At 65.5% G+C, this 16,241-nt stretch overlaps 1 protein-coding gene across 4 annotated transcripts in view; it reads left to right on the forward strand.

The window, feature by feature from the left end:
- PRR5 (proline rich 5) overlaps positions 1 to 16,241 on the forward strand; it is a 49,148-nt gene that overhangs the window by 13,734 nt on the left and 19,173 nt on the right. For 3 of the 4 annotated variants that reach the window (XM_080659247.1, XM_080659248.1, XM_080659249.1), the window contains exon 2: positions 9,879 to 9,998. In XM_080659247.1, the coding sequence (XP_080515373.1) occupies positions 9,889 to 9,998 (110 nt within the window). In that variant the 5' untranslated portion in view covers positions 9,879 to 9,888. Of the gene's footprint in view, positions 1 to 9,731; positions 9,999 to 16,241 lie in introns of those variants that run through there. The other variant, XM_080659246.1, reaches the window with a different exon arrangement.

Consider the following 16,241-nt stretch of genomic DNA (forward strand, 5'->3'; position numbering starts at 1 on the left):
CTCCCCCACCTCCCCACCCCGCACACCCGGCACGCTGTGCCACCGCACTCACGCCCTGGACACTGGCTCCCTAACCGGCACCTGGCTTCATGCCTTCTGTCCCTGTGAGCATGTGCCAACCTGTGGAGAATGTTTATGAAAGTTTATTCGAGCCACACAGAGGGTAAGTCTGGAAGCAAGGTCTCAATCGATTGAGAAAAACGCTCCAGGCATGGCAGGCCACAGCCTCTTCCGTGCGCTTGGAAAGGAGGAGGAACGGAAGGAATTTTTCAGGAGAGGGGGTAGGATGACGTGCTCGCTGGAGGGTTTTTCTGCGGGAAAGAGGCGTTTGAAAGAGGCCGAGAAGCAACGGGCAGGGCTGGCTTACGGCAAGGATAACCCTTCAGGAGGGAAGTCACAGGTCTGAGGTGTGACACCCACCAGCACCCGCCCACGCAGCCATCGGTGCTCACGTCGCCCAGCGCCCCGGTTTCATCCCAGCGGCACGGGCTGCGGGCTTGGTACAGGAAGGCACTGCGGCGTCGCTGTCTGTTGTGGTGCATGTTCAAACACTGCTGGCCTTTAGTGCGACCCTATTACACATGCTGTCGCTGTCGTGGGCACAGCGTCTCAGCGGCGACATTCATGCCATCAGTCTGGCCCGTGACTTCCCTTGTTTTCTCACAAGCTCAGCTGTGCATTTTTTAAAAATATATTTCTTTATTGATTTCAGAGAGGAAGGGAGAGGGAGAGAGAGAGAGACACATCAATGATGAGAGAGAATCATGGATGGGCTGCCTCCTGCACGCCCCCCTGCTGAGGATCAACCCTGCAACCCGGGCATGTGCCCGTGGCCGGGATTGAACCTGCGACCCTTCCGTCTGCAGGCGGACGCACTATCCACTGAGCCATACCGGCGAGGGCCTCAGGTGTGCATTCAGAAGATGTTAGTATGTTTCTTCCCGGCATTTCCCGGAGATGTCGGAAGGAGCTCTCGGATGCATAGTTCTCGGATCGCCCAGCCTCTTGGCCTTCACGTGGTCGATGCAGGATCATCCTAACACGCCCCGTGGATGCCGACCTCTCACCCAGCCCGCACAGAGCCTGCTCGCTCCTGTCTCTGACTCTCCTGTAAATTCAGGCCATCTCAGGAGTCCGGGGGGGCCCGGCCCCGCCCCCTCCAGCTCCGTGACTCACCTTCCCCATCCCTGCAGTCCCTCCCTCCCAGCTCTGACACCCCAGGGCCGGGTGGGATCTGGGAATTCCTGTCGGATTTTATGGCTACAGGTGGGGACAGTTTCTGCACCATCTGCACAGAGTGGGGTGGGCCGAGGCCCTAAACAGCCTCACTTCGGGGCAGGGCAGGTTTTTCGGGCCCTGGCAGCTCCCCACGGTGGAGGAGGTCTTGTGGGGGTCAGTGTGACGGTGGGAGGGCTGGTCTCAGCTCCAACGAGGACACATGGAGATTCACGGCCAAGGGGCTGGGCGGGGCCCACGGACAGGAGAGGACTAAGAGGGACCGTCTGGGGTCAGGGGCTCCGGTGAGGTCAACGCCACAGAGCCCTGCTGAGCTGAAGGCAGGCCTGGGGATAAGACCGCACGGGTGGGAGTTTTGCTAAGCGCACCCAGCAGGCCTCTTGCTCAAAGTGGACAACGAGGGAGAGGGAAGCCCCGGGTGGGGCCTGGTCCGGCAGAGGAGCCGCACAAGAGTTGGGACAAGAAGACCATCTTGGTCAGTGTCCGGGGGCCTCTGCCTGCAGGAGCCCCAGCCTCAGGGGAGCCCAGGCTGAGGGTGGGGCAGGCCTGTCCTGAGACCCTGACACGGGGCAGAGGGGGCAGCCTGGGCATTGTCAGTTGTGTCATGAGAAAGGACTGCACGCTGGGATGGGCCGCAGGGCCGCGTGGGACTGAGCGAGGCCGGCCGGGGATGATGGCGCGTGGGCCAGGCGTGGTCTCAGCGGCCGCAGCTGTGAATACCGGGGAGGAAGGTGCCACGATTCGATGGGGGTTCAGCACGAGTCACCCCAAGAGGCACCTCTGTGGTACGCAGATAGTTTTGAGCTAAAGGCAACTTTAGCTGCGGGTTCAGGAGAAACGTGCGAACCTCCCTTAACGACCAAGAGGAACTCGCTCAGGATAAGAGGTCACCAGAGGCACCTTCTCTGACCTACCTGCGTGGCAAGGCCCACGGCGAGTTCCCAAGCACCTGCTCTCCCCTGGTCCCGCACATGGCCTTCCGCGGCCCCCGGCGCCGCACTGCATCCCGCACGCGTGACGCTCTATACGCCAGGTCCTCCTGCCTCAGAGCCGCTCCTGCGTGCGAGGTCCCTGACCCCCGTGCGTGGTCCCTGACTCCCGTGCGAGGTCCCTGACTCCCGTGCGAGGTCCCTGACTCCCGTGCGAGGTCCCTGACTCCCGTGCGTGCGGGTCTCCCATACATACATGTGCATACGCATTAAACTTGGTTACTGCTTCTTGCTAATAAGTCTCCCGTCTATTTGACAATCAGACCAGCTAAAGAACCTTGGGGGCAACGCCTCTTCCTCCCCCACATTCTCACTTTGCAAACGAGGAAACTGAGGCCACGGTGAGCCATTAAACAGCCAAGTGGTGCGCTCTGACCAGGGAAGCCACAGACCTACCCAGGCCCACCCGGCTCCGCCCTGCTGGCCAGAGAGGCCCTTGTTACAGTCACTGAAGGAGCGGCTGCGGGAGGGACGGGAGGAAGGCGGCCAGGGGGGGCAGAGCCCGGGGAAGGCCCGAGGGGGAAGCAGGCAGCCAGTGCAGAGCACGAGCTGCTGTCTCGGGTGGAGGTGGGCGTGGGGAAAGGGGCTGGAGGGGCCGAGTGGGAGGCTGTGCCCGGGCTGTGGAGGGTCTTGGACGCCAGGCTTGGAGCGTTGGAGTCCCGCCTGCAGGCAGAGGCCTGTCTGCAGCCTCGTGGGGCCGGGGATGCTGGCAGCAGGGCACATTCCAGCGCCGCCAGGCCTAGGCGGGGAGGCCGTCTGGGAGGGCAGCGCTGGGGCAATCCTGAGCCCAGAGAGGTGGGCAAGCTGCTGGGCAGGGCCGGGCCTGTGCGTGCCGGCCCCGGAGCTGGGAGGACGGCATGGGAGGACGGCAGCCAGGGACTGGGATGGGGCCCCAGCATCCGTCCTGGCCCTGCCCTCACCAACCTGGGGCCCTGCAGGTGACAGCAGGGTCTGGAACCTCCACACCTCATCTGGAATGCAGATGAGGGTCCAGCTGGCAGGGTTACGGTGGGCCAGGCCGGCTGGGCAGGAAGGGGTACCTCTCGCCCCGTGGGGAGATGGGACCCCACCCACATGCGGAGACTCTCCGGAGCGGTTTCTCCTTCAGTGAGTCTGTCCCTTCACGGGCTGGGCCGCGTTCCCGCAGAAGCAGGGATGGCGAGTGGACACGGGCTCCGTGAGCCACGCCCTGGACTCGGCAGAGGCAGGCAGCCAGCACCACCCTCCCTGGGCCCCTGGCTGTTTACAGTCAACAGGCAGGCCACGCTGGGCTCCCGCCTCGCCCTGCTCCCCGGCTGGGGCTGGGTCCGGCTGGGACAGGAACTCTTTGGGGAGAGTGGGAGAGTGGCGAGGGAGGTGGGGAGGGAGGTGGTGAGGGAGTTGGGGAGGGAGGGGTGAGGGAGGTGGCGAGTGGCTGAATAAGCCCTCCCCGAGACCTCGGGCTCCCTCCCCCAGGTTGCCCTTATCGGGTGAGTGCTGGTACCCGCAGCAGCTCCTTCTTTCCAGGGATTCTTCTAAGAAAAGGCTGCGGGCCAGGGAGGTGCCCTGGGGAGACTAGAAAGCTGCAAGGCGAGCCCAGTTCAACCATCTCTGCCCTGTGTGACCTCAGTCTGCACGTCTGCACAGTGGGCATGGCACGGCGCAGTGTGGGTGCAGTGTGGGGGATGGCACAGCGCAGTGTGGGGGATGGCATGGCGCAGTGTGGGCGCAGTGTGGGGGGATGGCACGGTGCAGTGTGGGTGCAGTGTGGGGTGATGGCACGGCGCAGTGTGGGCGCAGTGTGGGGGGAAGGCACGGCACAGTGTGGGCGCAGTGTGGGCTCAGTATGGCCCCGCTGTCAGTGTTCAGGGGCGGGCTGCTCCCCTCCGACTCCCCGGCTCCGGAGCCTGTGCACTCCCGGGGGTCAGGGTGCAGCTGGGAAGGAGGGTGCCTGCAGCCCGAGCATGGGGCCTTTCCGCACTGGGGTTTGCTGGACGCCGAGGTCCAAGCCGGGGCCGGGAGGGCGGCCCGTCTGGGGAAAGCATGTCCGGGCGTCTCAGCCGCTCCCGTCGGAACCTCCTTCCTCACAGTCCGGGGCCAAGGTTGGAGGCCCAGGTGTGGCAGGGCCGGCTCCCTGCCTCTGCAGCCCCTCGGGGCGGCTGGCAACCGGCTTCCGGCTGCATTGCTCCAGCCTCCGCCTCCCTCTGCACGCGGCGTCCTTCTCCGTGTCTGTGTCTGTGTCTGTGTCCGTGTCCGTGTCTGTGTCTGTGTCTGTGTCCGTGTCCCCACGTGGCCTTCTGCTACTTTGGACTCGTCGCTGGATGCAGGACCCGCCCCACCCCGGTGTGATCTCACCTCAGCTGGGTCACACCTAAGTCCAAGTAGGGTCACATCGCCCGGCCGGCGTGGCTCAGTGGCGGAGCGTCGACCTCTGAACCAGGAGGTCATGGTTCTATTCCCGGCCAGGGCCCATGCCTGGGTTGCGGGCTCGATCCCCCGTAAGGGGCGGGCAGGAGGCAGCCGATCGATGATTCTCTATCATTGATGTTTCTATCTCCCCGTCTCCCTTCCTCTCTGAAATCAATAAAAATATGTTTTTAAAAAACAAAAAACAAATAGGGTCACATTCCAGGTATGGGGGTCCGGACTTCAGCGTGTCTTTTTGGGGGAACACAACCCTACCCACAACAGGAGGAGAAGGCCCAGGGCTCAGCCCAGCAGGCAGACTGCCTTTCCCCCTTTATGGGAGGGAGGGAGGGAGGGAGGGAGGGAGGGAGGGAGGGAGGGAGGGAGAGATTGATTTGGTGCTCACTTATTTGTTTATGATACAGCATATTGATTGATGCTTATATGTGCTCTGACCGGGGATCGAACCCACAACCTTGGTGTACTGGGAGGGTGCTCTCGCCGACTGAGCTACTCGGCCAGAGCAAAGCTGCCTTTTCCGCATCCAGCTGGTGTTCGGGCAGCCCAGGCGGGCGGTGGCCATTCTCTGCACAGGAGGCTGGAGGGGCCCCTGGTGGTGGCCTGGCTTCCCCCGCTCCCCCCTCCCCCCCCCCCCCCCCCGCATCCTGGCAGCGCTGCCTCTGTTCGTGATGTTGATTAAAGTAAGAAACCGGGCTGCTGTTTGTTCAGGGCCGCTCTGGGCGGGGCCCCTGGCAGACGCGAGCTGTCCTCGGTGTGGGAGCTGGCCTGCACCCCATGAGCACATGACTTGTCTCGCCCCCCCTCACCTCCTCGGGGGGCAGGTGTGGTACTATCCCTGTCCATCCCAGAGGAGGGATGCGAGGGCGCCCACGGGCCTGGCACACTGCTGAGCCCCTCCCTGGGTGTCGCCTGACCAGGGTTCCCCAGCCAGCGGGTGGACCTTCCCATCAGCTTGGGGAACCCCAGGCCTCACCACCAGGGGGCAGAAGTGCCCCTCAGAGCGGGCAGTGCCCGGGGTGGGCAGGGCTGAAGTGGCTCTTGGCAGGAGTGAGAGAGCTGGGGACAGTGTCTCCGGCTCAGCTTACTGCCTCTAGCTTCTGACTCTGACTTTGACCTCCCAAGCTCAGTTTCTCTGCCTGAACCCCTGCCTGGCAGCGTTTCGAGGACTAGAGGAGGCCGTATGACTCAAGTGGCCTTGCTCTGCCCTCCTGCCCACCCCCACCCCCACCCCTCACCCACAGGTTGGAGGTGCGGAGCTGGTGAAGGAGGCGGGGGTACCTGCAGGCCCCGCCCCGGGCTCCAGGCTGCCCGCCTGTAAGAAGCAGAGCGTAAGGTGGTGCGGGCTCAGGGTCTGCAGAGCCCAGGGCACCGGGCCCCTAAGACGCCCTGGCCCCGAGGACCCTGATTCCCGGCTCCCGCGGGAGCCAGGCCGGCCCGCAGGTCCCAGCACCTGTGAGGGTGAGACCTCCGGGCCAGGCCTCGGGGCAGTCACAGCCAGCAGACACCAGGGTCGCCGTCTCAGCCACCCCGTCCACGGGGCGCATGTGGCCTTGAAAGGCTTTCGGGTTCTCCTTGCCCCTCAGGCTCCCCCGTGGCAGCTAGTGGCGTGGCAGGAGTCTAGCCCTGGACCTCACCCCTCTTACAGGTGGGCAAACTGAGGCCCTACAGTCATCTGACCTGACCCCAAGGCTGGCCGCCTACCCGAGGGCTCCCTCTCCCTTTAGAAGGATAAGCCCTGGGGACAGTGGGTCCTCCTTGCGGACCAGGCCCTGTGCCTGCTCCTGACAGCCTGTGGCGGGCACGTAGGTCCTCATTCAGGCAGCTTTGGGGGCACATGAATGGGTCCCCCAGGCCTCCCTTTCCTTTAAGAGAGCATTTCCCTTCCCGGAGCCTCAGGCACAGAGGGGCCTGCCCTGGGCCACCCCTCCATATAGCTGTTCAGTCCCCCCACTCCTTACCAGGCCCGGAAGGCCCCGTAGGTGAGTGGTGGGCCCGTGGGCACCGGGAGCCGCGTGCCTGCCTGCGGGGGCAGCAGCGCAGTGAGGGCCATCACGTGGGGCCTGGGCCCGAGGCCCGGTCATCTGACGCTCCGAGAAGCCGGGAGTCAGGGCTTCCTTTCAGCCTCTGCGCCGTGAAGCCCGTGGCTGCGGCTCTGGCTTTTGGCCCCTCCACCACGCTGCTGCAGGCGGATCCAGGGGCTGGACTTGGCCCTCAGCTCCCCGGGCCCCGCTTTGTCCCCTCCTGGCCTCCGCCTCAGACGCTGTGGCCCTGGGGGCCGGCTGCTCCCCTGGGCTGTCAGCCCGCCACCACCTCTGTGTCCCTCTGCCTGTCACAGCCCGCACACTGAGTCCCCGCTGCCCCAGGCCCTGGGCTGTGGGGTGTTGACTGCTGGGCCTGGCGGTCACAGCTAATTCCTTAACTCTGACTATAGTTGCTTTTAAACCCTGGGCCATTCCTCCCTCTGGAATTTCTTACGGCCCACCTCCCGCAGACCCTGCTGCAACCCCACCCCCTTTCCGCCAAGACCCCCTCCCAGCCACCCCCTCCTCCCCTCCTCTTGCTCCCACATTCCCTGAGTTTCTTATCTGAGCAGTCCAGCCAGCAGGCCAGCGGGGCGCCCCTCCCACCCAGCGGCTGATGGAAGCCAGAGCCTGCCTGCCTGCCTCTCCCCAGGGCCCGCCTCCAGCTCAGGAAAGCCTCTCTTCCCCCTCCCCCCTCCCCCCCCCCACTCCGTCCCACCTGGTTGGCTCCCTGCCCCTTGCCACGGGCAGTGTCTGTCCATGGTGGCACCTTTCTTCAGGCGTTTGCGCCAATCTAGTCTAATCCCTCCCTCCAGTGAGACAGGTGTTTATCCAGCCATTCAACCAATCCTGCATGCCTACTACGTGCCTACTGCATGCCTACTGCGTGCCTACTGCGTGGGGGCGCCCGAGTGTAAAAGCCACCACAGTGTGGCTTATGGCATAGGACGAAAAGCCACCGAGTGACTAGAGGGGAGCCTTGAGCCTCTCCAGGGTAAAGGCAGTCAGGGGAGGGGCGGCAGCCTTCGCTGAAAGACACCCTGGGGCTGGGGAGCGAGGGCGCAGGCGGGAAGGCCCTTTCTAGGACTGCAGGCTTTGGGCTTGATCACCAGGCGATGGGAACCCGCAGGGGTGCCCAGCAAGGACCTCTCCGAGCAGCGGAGGAGGAAAGGCTTGTCTGTTGCCCCATGTGGACCGGCGGGCGGGGGGGGGGGGCGGGAGGCGGGGGCAGAGGTATCTGTCATCCTGGCCAGATGCCATCAGCGCCTCCTGGAGAGGTGACAGTGGAGGTGGAGGGAGCAGCATCACAGATGTTTCCAAAGGGGCGAGAAGCCCCCCGTGACGTGACTGGGTGAAGGTGAGGAGGTCACATGGTCTCAGCCCTGGGGTGGCAGCTCTGGGAACAGCGTCCACGCCCTGGATTTTGGCTCAGAGCCCCGGAGATTGTCAGCGGTGACGCTGCCTCCCTAGGACGAGGGTCATGGCTGGCACGTAGTAGGTACTCAGGAAATGCTGTTTGATTTGAACCGGACAGTGTCTTCTCACAAGGCTCTTCTTCGCCTCCATGGGGCTCTCCCGGCTCCTGGAGCCACAAGAGAAGCCCCTTAGCTTCTCAGCTGGGCCTTGGCAAGCTCCGCCCCTGCCTCCTTCACGCTGAGGTTCAGGTTCCTGTCTGAGAGGGAACCATGATGTCGCCCTACTCTGCATCACACCGAGGTGGCTCCCCTCCACCCCGTGGTATGGAACCTCCCTCCCAGGGGCCAGGTGCTTTGGTTCCACCATCTAGGGTGGAGTGTCAGAGGCATGCACTCTGGGATCGGGGACCCAGTGGCCTCTGGGCCTCAGTTTCCCTCTTCTGTACAACGGGAGGGGGGGGGCTTTTCGCATCCTTCTCATGCTGAGAGTCTGGGATCAGCCCCTCCGCTCCCCGCTGATTCACACGGGAAGCGTTCAGGGGGAGACACAGGGCTGGCTCTGTTGGCACCAGGACCTGCTCCGCTCAGCACAGCTTCAGGAGGGGCCCAGGAGGGCGACCGGGCCGCATTGCTGTCCTGCCACCTGAAGATGGGGGCGGGGCAGGGAGGGTGAACCTGTGGGGGGAGGGCGGGTCTCGGCCATATGGGCAGGAGGCCTGCTTAGGCCCAGCTTGGTCATTGGTTGACTGTATGACATGGGCAAGTTATTTCACCATCGGAGCCTCAGTTTCTTCAACTGGGAAATGGGAAATCCCTACTCCTAGGAGACTGGCCGGGATCAAGCATCTGAAAAAAAGCTCTGTGCACACCTGGCCGGGAGCTCCCTTTGATGGGGTCTCAAGGGACCTGGGAGGGGGGCAGGGGTTGTAGCAACAGCTTTACATGTCTGTCCCCTGGGAAAGCCACTCATGATCCCCCCAACCCCCCCAATCTAGCAACTCCTTCAGGCCATAGGAGGCCCATCAGAGTAGCCAGGGTGAGCGGGGTCCTGGCCTGAGGCACCTTAGGGGCTGAAGGCTTTGTTTTCATGAGAATCACAGAGACGTCTGTGTGAACACAGCCTTTGTGGGGAGGGGCAGGGAAGAGGGGGTGACCCTGCGGAGTGGGGAGTTCTGGGGGGGGCGGGGGGCGGGGATCAAGAGTCGCTGAGCATCGTGTGGACGTGTCCGCAGTGGCGGGGCGGGGCGGGGCTGGCGTTTGGGCATGGTTTGTTCCTACCGTGCGTGCTGGTTTCCTGCGGGCATGTGTGGCCTTCGGGGAGCGGAGCGGGTGGAGCACGACTGGGATGGGACTGACCTGGGGTTTAGAGGCGGAGGCGCGGGCTTTGCCCGCAGCTCGTGGCCCCGCCCCGTCTCGCCCCGCACAGCCCCGCCCTCTCCCCCAGCCCCGCCCCGAGCCTCACCTGCTCCGCCCCCGGCCTCTAGCCCCGCCCCTCCGCCCTGGCCCCGCCCCCGGCCTCTGTTTGCGCCGGGTCCGCGCTGCCCGCGGTGCTCCCGGCGCTCCACGCTGCCGCTGCTCGGAGCAATGATTAACCCGGAGGGCCGGCCGGCGCTGGGCCCGGAGCAGAGGCGTGGGGCCGGGGCGGGACCCCGGAGGGCCGATCGGCTTCCTGCTCTCTCCCAAGTTTCCTCGTAGAGAGCGCAGCGCCGGCCGGGGCCCGCGGCGCGGTGTGGCGCGTGGCGCAGGGCGCGGCGCCGGACGCGCGTGGGCGCGAAGCGGGCCGCCAGGGTCACGATGAGGACTCTCCGCAGGTTGAAGTTCATGAGTTCGCCCAGCCTCAGTGACCTGGGCAAGAGAGAGCCGGCCGCCGCCTCCGCGGACGAGCGGGGCACCCAGCAGCGCCGGGCCTGTGCCAACGCCACCTGGAACAGGTAAGGCCGCGCCCTCCCGGCCCGCCGGTGGGCCCGGGGCCCCAGAGCCGGAGGAGGGGGAGCCCTGGACCCGGCGGGCGGGAGAGGGCGAGCCCCTGCGAGGACCGGTGCTGTGGGCCCCGCGGCACTTCATAGTTTGCAAGAACTCGCTGCGCCGGAGTTGTGGGGCGGACAGGGAAGTTCAGTGCAACGTGTTCCTAGAACGGAGGGAGCAGACCGCGGACCCGGCTGGTCCCGAAGCGCCTGGCTCGTGGGTGGCGGGGTGGGCGGGGGCCCGCGTGCCCGCCTCCCACCCGTGGTCTCCCCACGTCTCGGCTCAGTGCTCGTGGCAGCCCGGGAGCTAGTGCGGCGGGAAGTCTTTTTCCCATTTCGCAGAGGAGCGCGAGCCCGGCGGGCGCAGGCGGCAGGCTGCCGCTGCGCTTCCTGTCTGCATGCAGATCGCGGTGGGCGGGTGGTTTTCCCTCGAGCGGCCCCGTCCTCCCAGCTGTCGGCCGGCCGGGTGCGGCAGCTGCCCGGCATTCCTGCGACGACCCTCCCCCAGGGCCCGTCCCAGACAGGCAGGGCCGGGGAGCCCCTCCACCCAGCTGTGTTTGAAGGCCAGGCTGGGGATCCGGAAAGGAGATGGTTTCCTTAGTGGGATTTCTCAGCAGCGTGTCTGCTCACGGCCGTTGCAAACACAGGCGTTTTCACCAAAAGGAAAATGGGGACCAGCGTGAGGCTGCTGAGGGGGGCTGTGGGTGCTGACCCCCACCACACACGCCAGGCAGTGAAATCTTGCCCGTTGCTCCTCCGGCTGGGGCCTTGGCCAGGCTTCCTGAGCATCGGGGCGGGACCTTGCTCTGTGCCACTAGGCTCTCTACTCCGCCCAGACTTCTTGTCTCCTGCCCCCCACCAAGTTGCAAACTGCTTGAGGGCTGCAAGTCTCTGCCTCAGTTTCCCCATCTGTCCCCGGCACGCACATCCCTCCTTACAGGACCCCGGTGGAGACAGTGAAAGAAGGACTCTCGTTGGAGAATATCATTGACCCAGTGGCTGCGCGCTGTCTTCACAGGCGTCCCCTCTCCCAGAATCGGGGAGACAGACACAGCCCCTGCTTGTGTCTCTGCTGTGGCTGTACCGGAAGGAGCCAAACAGCCTTACTTAAAATCCCAGCTCTGCCTCTTCCCTGCTGTGTGGCCTTGAGAAAGTCACTTCACCTCTCTGGTCCTCAGTGTCCTTACCTATAAAATGGGCTGCTGTAGGGATTAAATGTGAAGGTGGGTGTTAATGCCCTCACCACCTGCCTGGACGTAGTGGGTCCCCTGTCACTCCTAACTCAAGCCCACACTCCTGTCGGGTGCGCCTGTAGGGTTGGGGTTTGGGGAGGTTCCTCGGGAATCTGCTGGCTCCTGAGCTTCGTGAGCCGCCCCCTTCGTGGTCGGCCCTGCCCAGTGTCCCCCGACAGAGGTGGGGCACCCTGCGCTCAGCTCTGCGTCTCCCCTGAGAGGTCACCTGGGTCCCTCGGCCGCTTTTTACTTACGGGAACTTGAGAACTCAGCTCCCTCTGTTCCCGGCCCTGGCGGGCTGCTGAGGAACGCGTGCCTCCCCATAGCAGCGCCCACAGGCCCCAGGCAGCCACCCCACCCTCCTGCCCTCCCAGCGTGTGCCAGCCCCTTCATGGCCCTGGGCTCACTTTGCCACCAGCATAGCCCAGGGAGGGGGTAATCCCCCCCCCCCGTTTAGAGGTACAGAGGGGGACACAGTTCTCTGGGAGACGGGCTCACATCGGACATGGCAGGGCGAGTCCTCTCCTCCCCAGGCAGAGGGGGGACCGCACCAAGAAGGGAGCAAAGTGCCTCCCCGCCCCCCCCCACCCCCGCCAGGTCCCTGAGTGACGCCGATGGGCAGGGCCTCTGGTCTCTGCATGGCCCCCTGCCAGGCCCACAGCACAGCGCAGGGGGGGGGACGCCTGCAGTGGGTCCCGCCTTGCTGAGCTGACTCCTCATTTCGAGTCCCAGATGCACCTCCTTGTACCTGTGTGGCCACCGTCACACGTCACCACAAACTGGGTGACCTAAAACAACAACTTTCTCCTGGGCATTCTGGGGCCAGAGGTCCAAAATCAAGGGGGGCGGGTCCTCCCTGCCCTGCCAGCTCCGGGGCGGGGGGGGGGGGGGGGGGGAGGGCGGGGGGCGGGGGGGGGGGGTCGGTGACTGTCGGCCACATCACTCCAGGCTCCGCCTCCATTTGTGAGGATGGAATCCACGCGCTGGCTTAGCCACTCATTCCTTCGTTCACTCACTCGTTCACTCGCCGGCACTGGGCTGAGCCGGGCTGTGGGTCCCTGGGGCCGTGAGGAAGTACACAGGATGCCAGTCAACCAGCGAGGGACTCGCAGGTCTGCTTAGTGCTGGGAAGAAGGCACACGGATGACACCCGAGTGCCCACCGCACACGCCGGTGGCCCGCGTGCATTCCTTCCCATCCATGTGCAGGAAACGCCTGAGTGACGGCGGTGGGGGGGGGGGGGTGCCAGGTGGGCCACCCCGGGCCGCCCCTGCAGACCATCCTCTAGAGCTGTGGGAAGTTCAGCGGGTGGGACGGGGTCTCCTGGTGCCCAGCCCGGTGCTGGGCCCTGAGAGGCTGGGCGGGGAGGTTAGAAGGCTCGCCTGCCGCTCCCACCTGGAGTCCCGTATGCCGCCTCCCCCCCCCACAGTAAGGTCGGGACCCATGCGTGTGGGGGCCTCCAGCTCCATGAAGGTCATGTTCTGAGATGAGGATGGAGGGAGCTCTCCAGACCCCAACACTGGTCCCCCACACCTGCGTTTGGGGCAGAGGGTGCTAACCACTGTGATGCCCTGCTCCTTCCAGGCCTGGGCCTGCCCCAGTGCTAAGGTTTGGAGAGCCCAGCACCTGCCCCACCTAGATGTCAGAATGGAGGCGCCGAGCCAGGCAGGAGCAGGGGAGCGTGTGGGCCCACGGGGTGCGGGTGACCCTTGTCACTCTCCCCATAGACCCGCCTCCAAGGCTGGGTGATTGTCTTCAGCTGACAGGGCCTTGGGTCTGCACCCGGGTGTGACTTGAAGCCACTGCCCAAGGACATGTGTGAGCGAGTGTCCCACTGAGGCGCCCCGGAGGCTGGAGCTGCCCCCCTGGTCCTGGAGGGGGCCCTGGCCCAACCCCCACAGCGCTCCCCGCCCAGATCTCCGCCATGCTGAGCAGCCACAACATCCAGACTCAGGTGGGAGGAGCTCCTTACATCCCGAAATAGCTCCAGGTGGGCGCAGGTCCCCATCTTGCAGGTGAGGCTCAGAGCCCCGGGGCCGCCCCGCTCTCATTCCAGGGCCTGCGCTTGGGGGTCTCGGGGCGCCAGAAGGGGTGGGCGGAAGCCTCCAGGTGAGCAGTTGGTGGAGGGGGGGCAGGGGGGGCCTTGAGGCCTGTCCACCCCACCTCCTCGCTCTGGGCCAGGCCCTAGGTCCCGAGCCCCCTGCCCCTCCAAGGTGGCCTGCATGGGGTCAGCAGAGTGGTGACCCCCAGAGATTCCCCGGCACCTGTGAACACGTTATATTGCGAGGCAGAGGGGACTTTTCGGGTGTGATTAAGGCGCTTCGGGCAGATTATCCAGTGGGCCCAGTGTCATCGTGACGGTCTCTGAGGGGGGACACGGGGTCAGAGTGAGAGCAGCCGCGAGGATGGAAGGGGAGGCTGTGGACGGAGGGAGGATGGAAGGGGAAGCTGTGGGTGGAGGGAGGATGGAAGGGGAGGCTGTGGGTGGAGGGAGAAGGTGAGCAGAGGCTGTGGGTGGAGGGAGAAGGTGAGCAGAGGCTGTGGGTGGAGGGAGGAGGTGAGCAGAGGCTGTGGGTGGAGGGAGAAGGTGAGCAGGGGCTGTGGACGGAGGGAGGAGGTGAGCAGAGGCTGTGGGTGGAGGGAGGAGGTGAGCAGGGGCTGTGGGTGGAGGGAGAAGGTGAGCAGAGGCTGTGGGTGGAGGGAGAAGGTGAGCAGAGGCTGTGGGTGGAGGGAGAAGGTGAGCAGAGGCTGTGGACAGAGGGAGGAGGTGAGCAGAGGCTGTGGGTGGAGGGAGGATGGAAGGGGAGGCTGTGGGTGGAGGGAGGAGGTGAGCAGAGGCTGTGGGTGGAGGGAGGATGGAAGGGGAGGCTGTGGGTGGAGGGAGGAGGTGAGCAGAGGCTGTGGACGGAGGGAGGAGGTGAGCAGGGGCTGTGGGTGGAGGGAGGAGGTGAGCAGGGGCTGTGGGTGGAGGGAGGAGGTGAGCACAGGCTGTGGGTGGAGGGAGGATGGAAGGGGAGGCTGTGGATGGAGGGAGGATGGAAGGGGAGGCTGTGGGTGGAGGGAGGAGGTGAGCAGAGGCTGTGGACGGAGGGAGGAGGTGAGCAGGGGCTGTGGGTGGAGGGAGGAGGTGAGCAGGAGCTGTGGACGGAGGGAGGAGGTGAGCAGGGGCTGTGGGTGGAGGGAGGATGGAAGGGGAGGCTGTGGATGGAGGGAGGATGGAAGGGGAGGCTGTGGGTGGAGGGAGGAGGTGAGCAGAGGCTGTGGACGGAGGGAGGAGGTGAGCAGGGGCTGTGGGTGGAGGGAGGAGGTGAGCAGAGGCTGTGGACGGAGGGAGGATGGAAGGCGAGGCTGTGGGTGGAGGGAGGAAGGAAGGGGAGGCTGTGGGTGGAGGGAGGAGGTGAGCAGGGGCTGTGGGTGGCGGGAGGAGGTGAGCAGGGGCTGTGGGTGGCGGGAGGAGGTGAGCAGGGGCTGTGGGTGGAGGGAGGAGGTGAGCAGGGGCTGTGGGTGGAGGGAGGATGGAAGGGGAGGCTGTGGGTAGAGGGAGGAGGTGAGCAGAGGCTGTGGGTGGAGGGAGGAGGTAAGCAGGGGCTGTGGGTGGAGGGAGGAGGTGAGCAGGGGCTGTGGGTGGAGGGAGGATGGAAGGGGAGGCTGTGGGTAGAGGGAGGAGGTGAGCAGAGGCTGTGGGTGGAGGGAGGAGGTAAGCAGGGGCTGTGGGTGGAGGGAGGAGGTGAGCAGGGGCTGTGGGTGGAGGGAGGATGGAAGGGGAGGCTATGGGTGGAGGGAGGATGGAAGGGGAGGCTGTGGACGGAGGGAGGATGGAAGGGGAGGCTGTGGACGGAGGGAGGATGGAAGGGGAGGCTGTGGGTGGAGGGAGGAGGTGAGCAGAGGCTGTGGGTGGAGGGAGGAGGTGAGCAGGGGCTGTGGGTGGAGGGGTGCAGGCCTGAGGACTTGAGGGCCTCTCCAGCTGGGAAAAGTGGAAACTGATGGGCCGGCCTTGGAGCCTCCAGAGGAGCAACCATGGAGCCAGCACCCTGCCGGCCTCGCCCCCGTTCAGCCCTTCCATGGCTTCTGCAGCGCCGGGTCCGGGAGTGCGGGGTGGGGGGGGGGGGGTGGGCACTAGTGAGACACTAGTCAGAGGGGCCAAGGAGGGACCAGCCTGCTCGGGGCTGGCGGGGGCGGGGGGCTCTCTGGGGGCTGCAGAGTGAGGGAGTGAGGACACTGGCAGGGCCCCCCTCCTCCCCGACCCGGCCTTGGAGGCGGGTCCAGAGCAGGGGAGGGACCCCGGGAAGGGCAGGGCTCTACCTCCAGGGGTCCCGGATGTTCAAGGGCCTGACCCACAAGAGGCGATGTTTGGGTGGCCCCCACCCGCTCACTCTCAGCCTGGCAGGTGGGCAACACAGAGAGGTGATGCCCAGCTGGGTCCCAGCCACTCGCAGTCCCAGGCTAGCCTCCACCCAGGCCAGGGTGCCGCCGGTGCCCCCAGAACCCCCAGTTAGCCCCTCCTCCCAGCCTCCCCACAGCCCCTGCCTCCCCCAGTCCTGGGCAGGCCTGTCCCAGCAGCCCCAGTGGCAGGTCATGGCCCATCCTGGGTGCCCCGGAGCCTCGCCGAGGGTCTGCCCTGTGCCCTGTGCCCTGCGCCCATCAGTGCCCGGGAAGAGGCTGGGAGTGGCCCTGTCTCCTGTGCTACGTGGGGAGGGCCAGGCCCGGGGGCGGGGCTCCTGGAGGCTCCGGAGCCTGCCCTCCTCTGGTCTCAGCGGCCACCCCACCGCGGGACCTCTGGGGTTTCACTTCTGTTTTGGGGGCAGGACAAGTCACATGAGGGCCTCTCACCCTCTCCCCCCTCCTCTCCCAGGGGCTCAGCAGGGCTTGTTTACCCAACTTGGACTTGGGAAAAGCTGAACCTCCTCCGAGAGAAATGGGAAGGAGCGGGTCCTGCCTGTCCCCCCACCCCGACCCCCAGCCCCACCCCCACGTGTGG

Source organism: Plecotus auritus (genome assembly GCF_963455305.1).
Source record: "Plecotus auritus genome assembly, chromosome: 3".
Classification (NCBI taxonomy): domain Eukaryota; kingdom Metazoa; phylum Chordata; class Mammalia; order Chiroptera; family Vespertilionidae; genus Plecotus; species Plecotus auritus.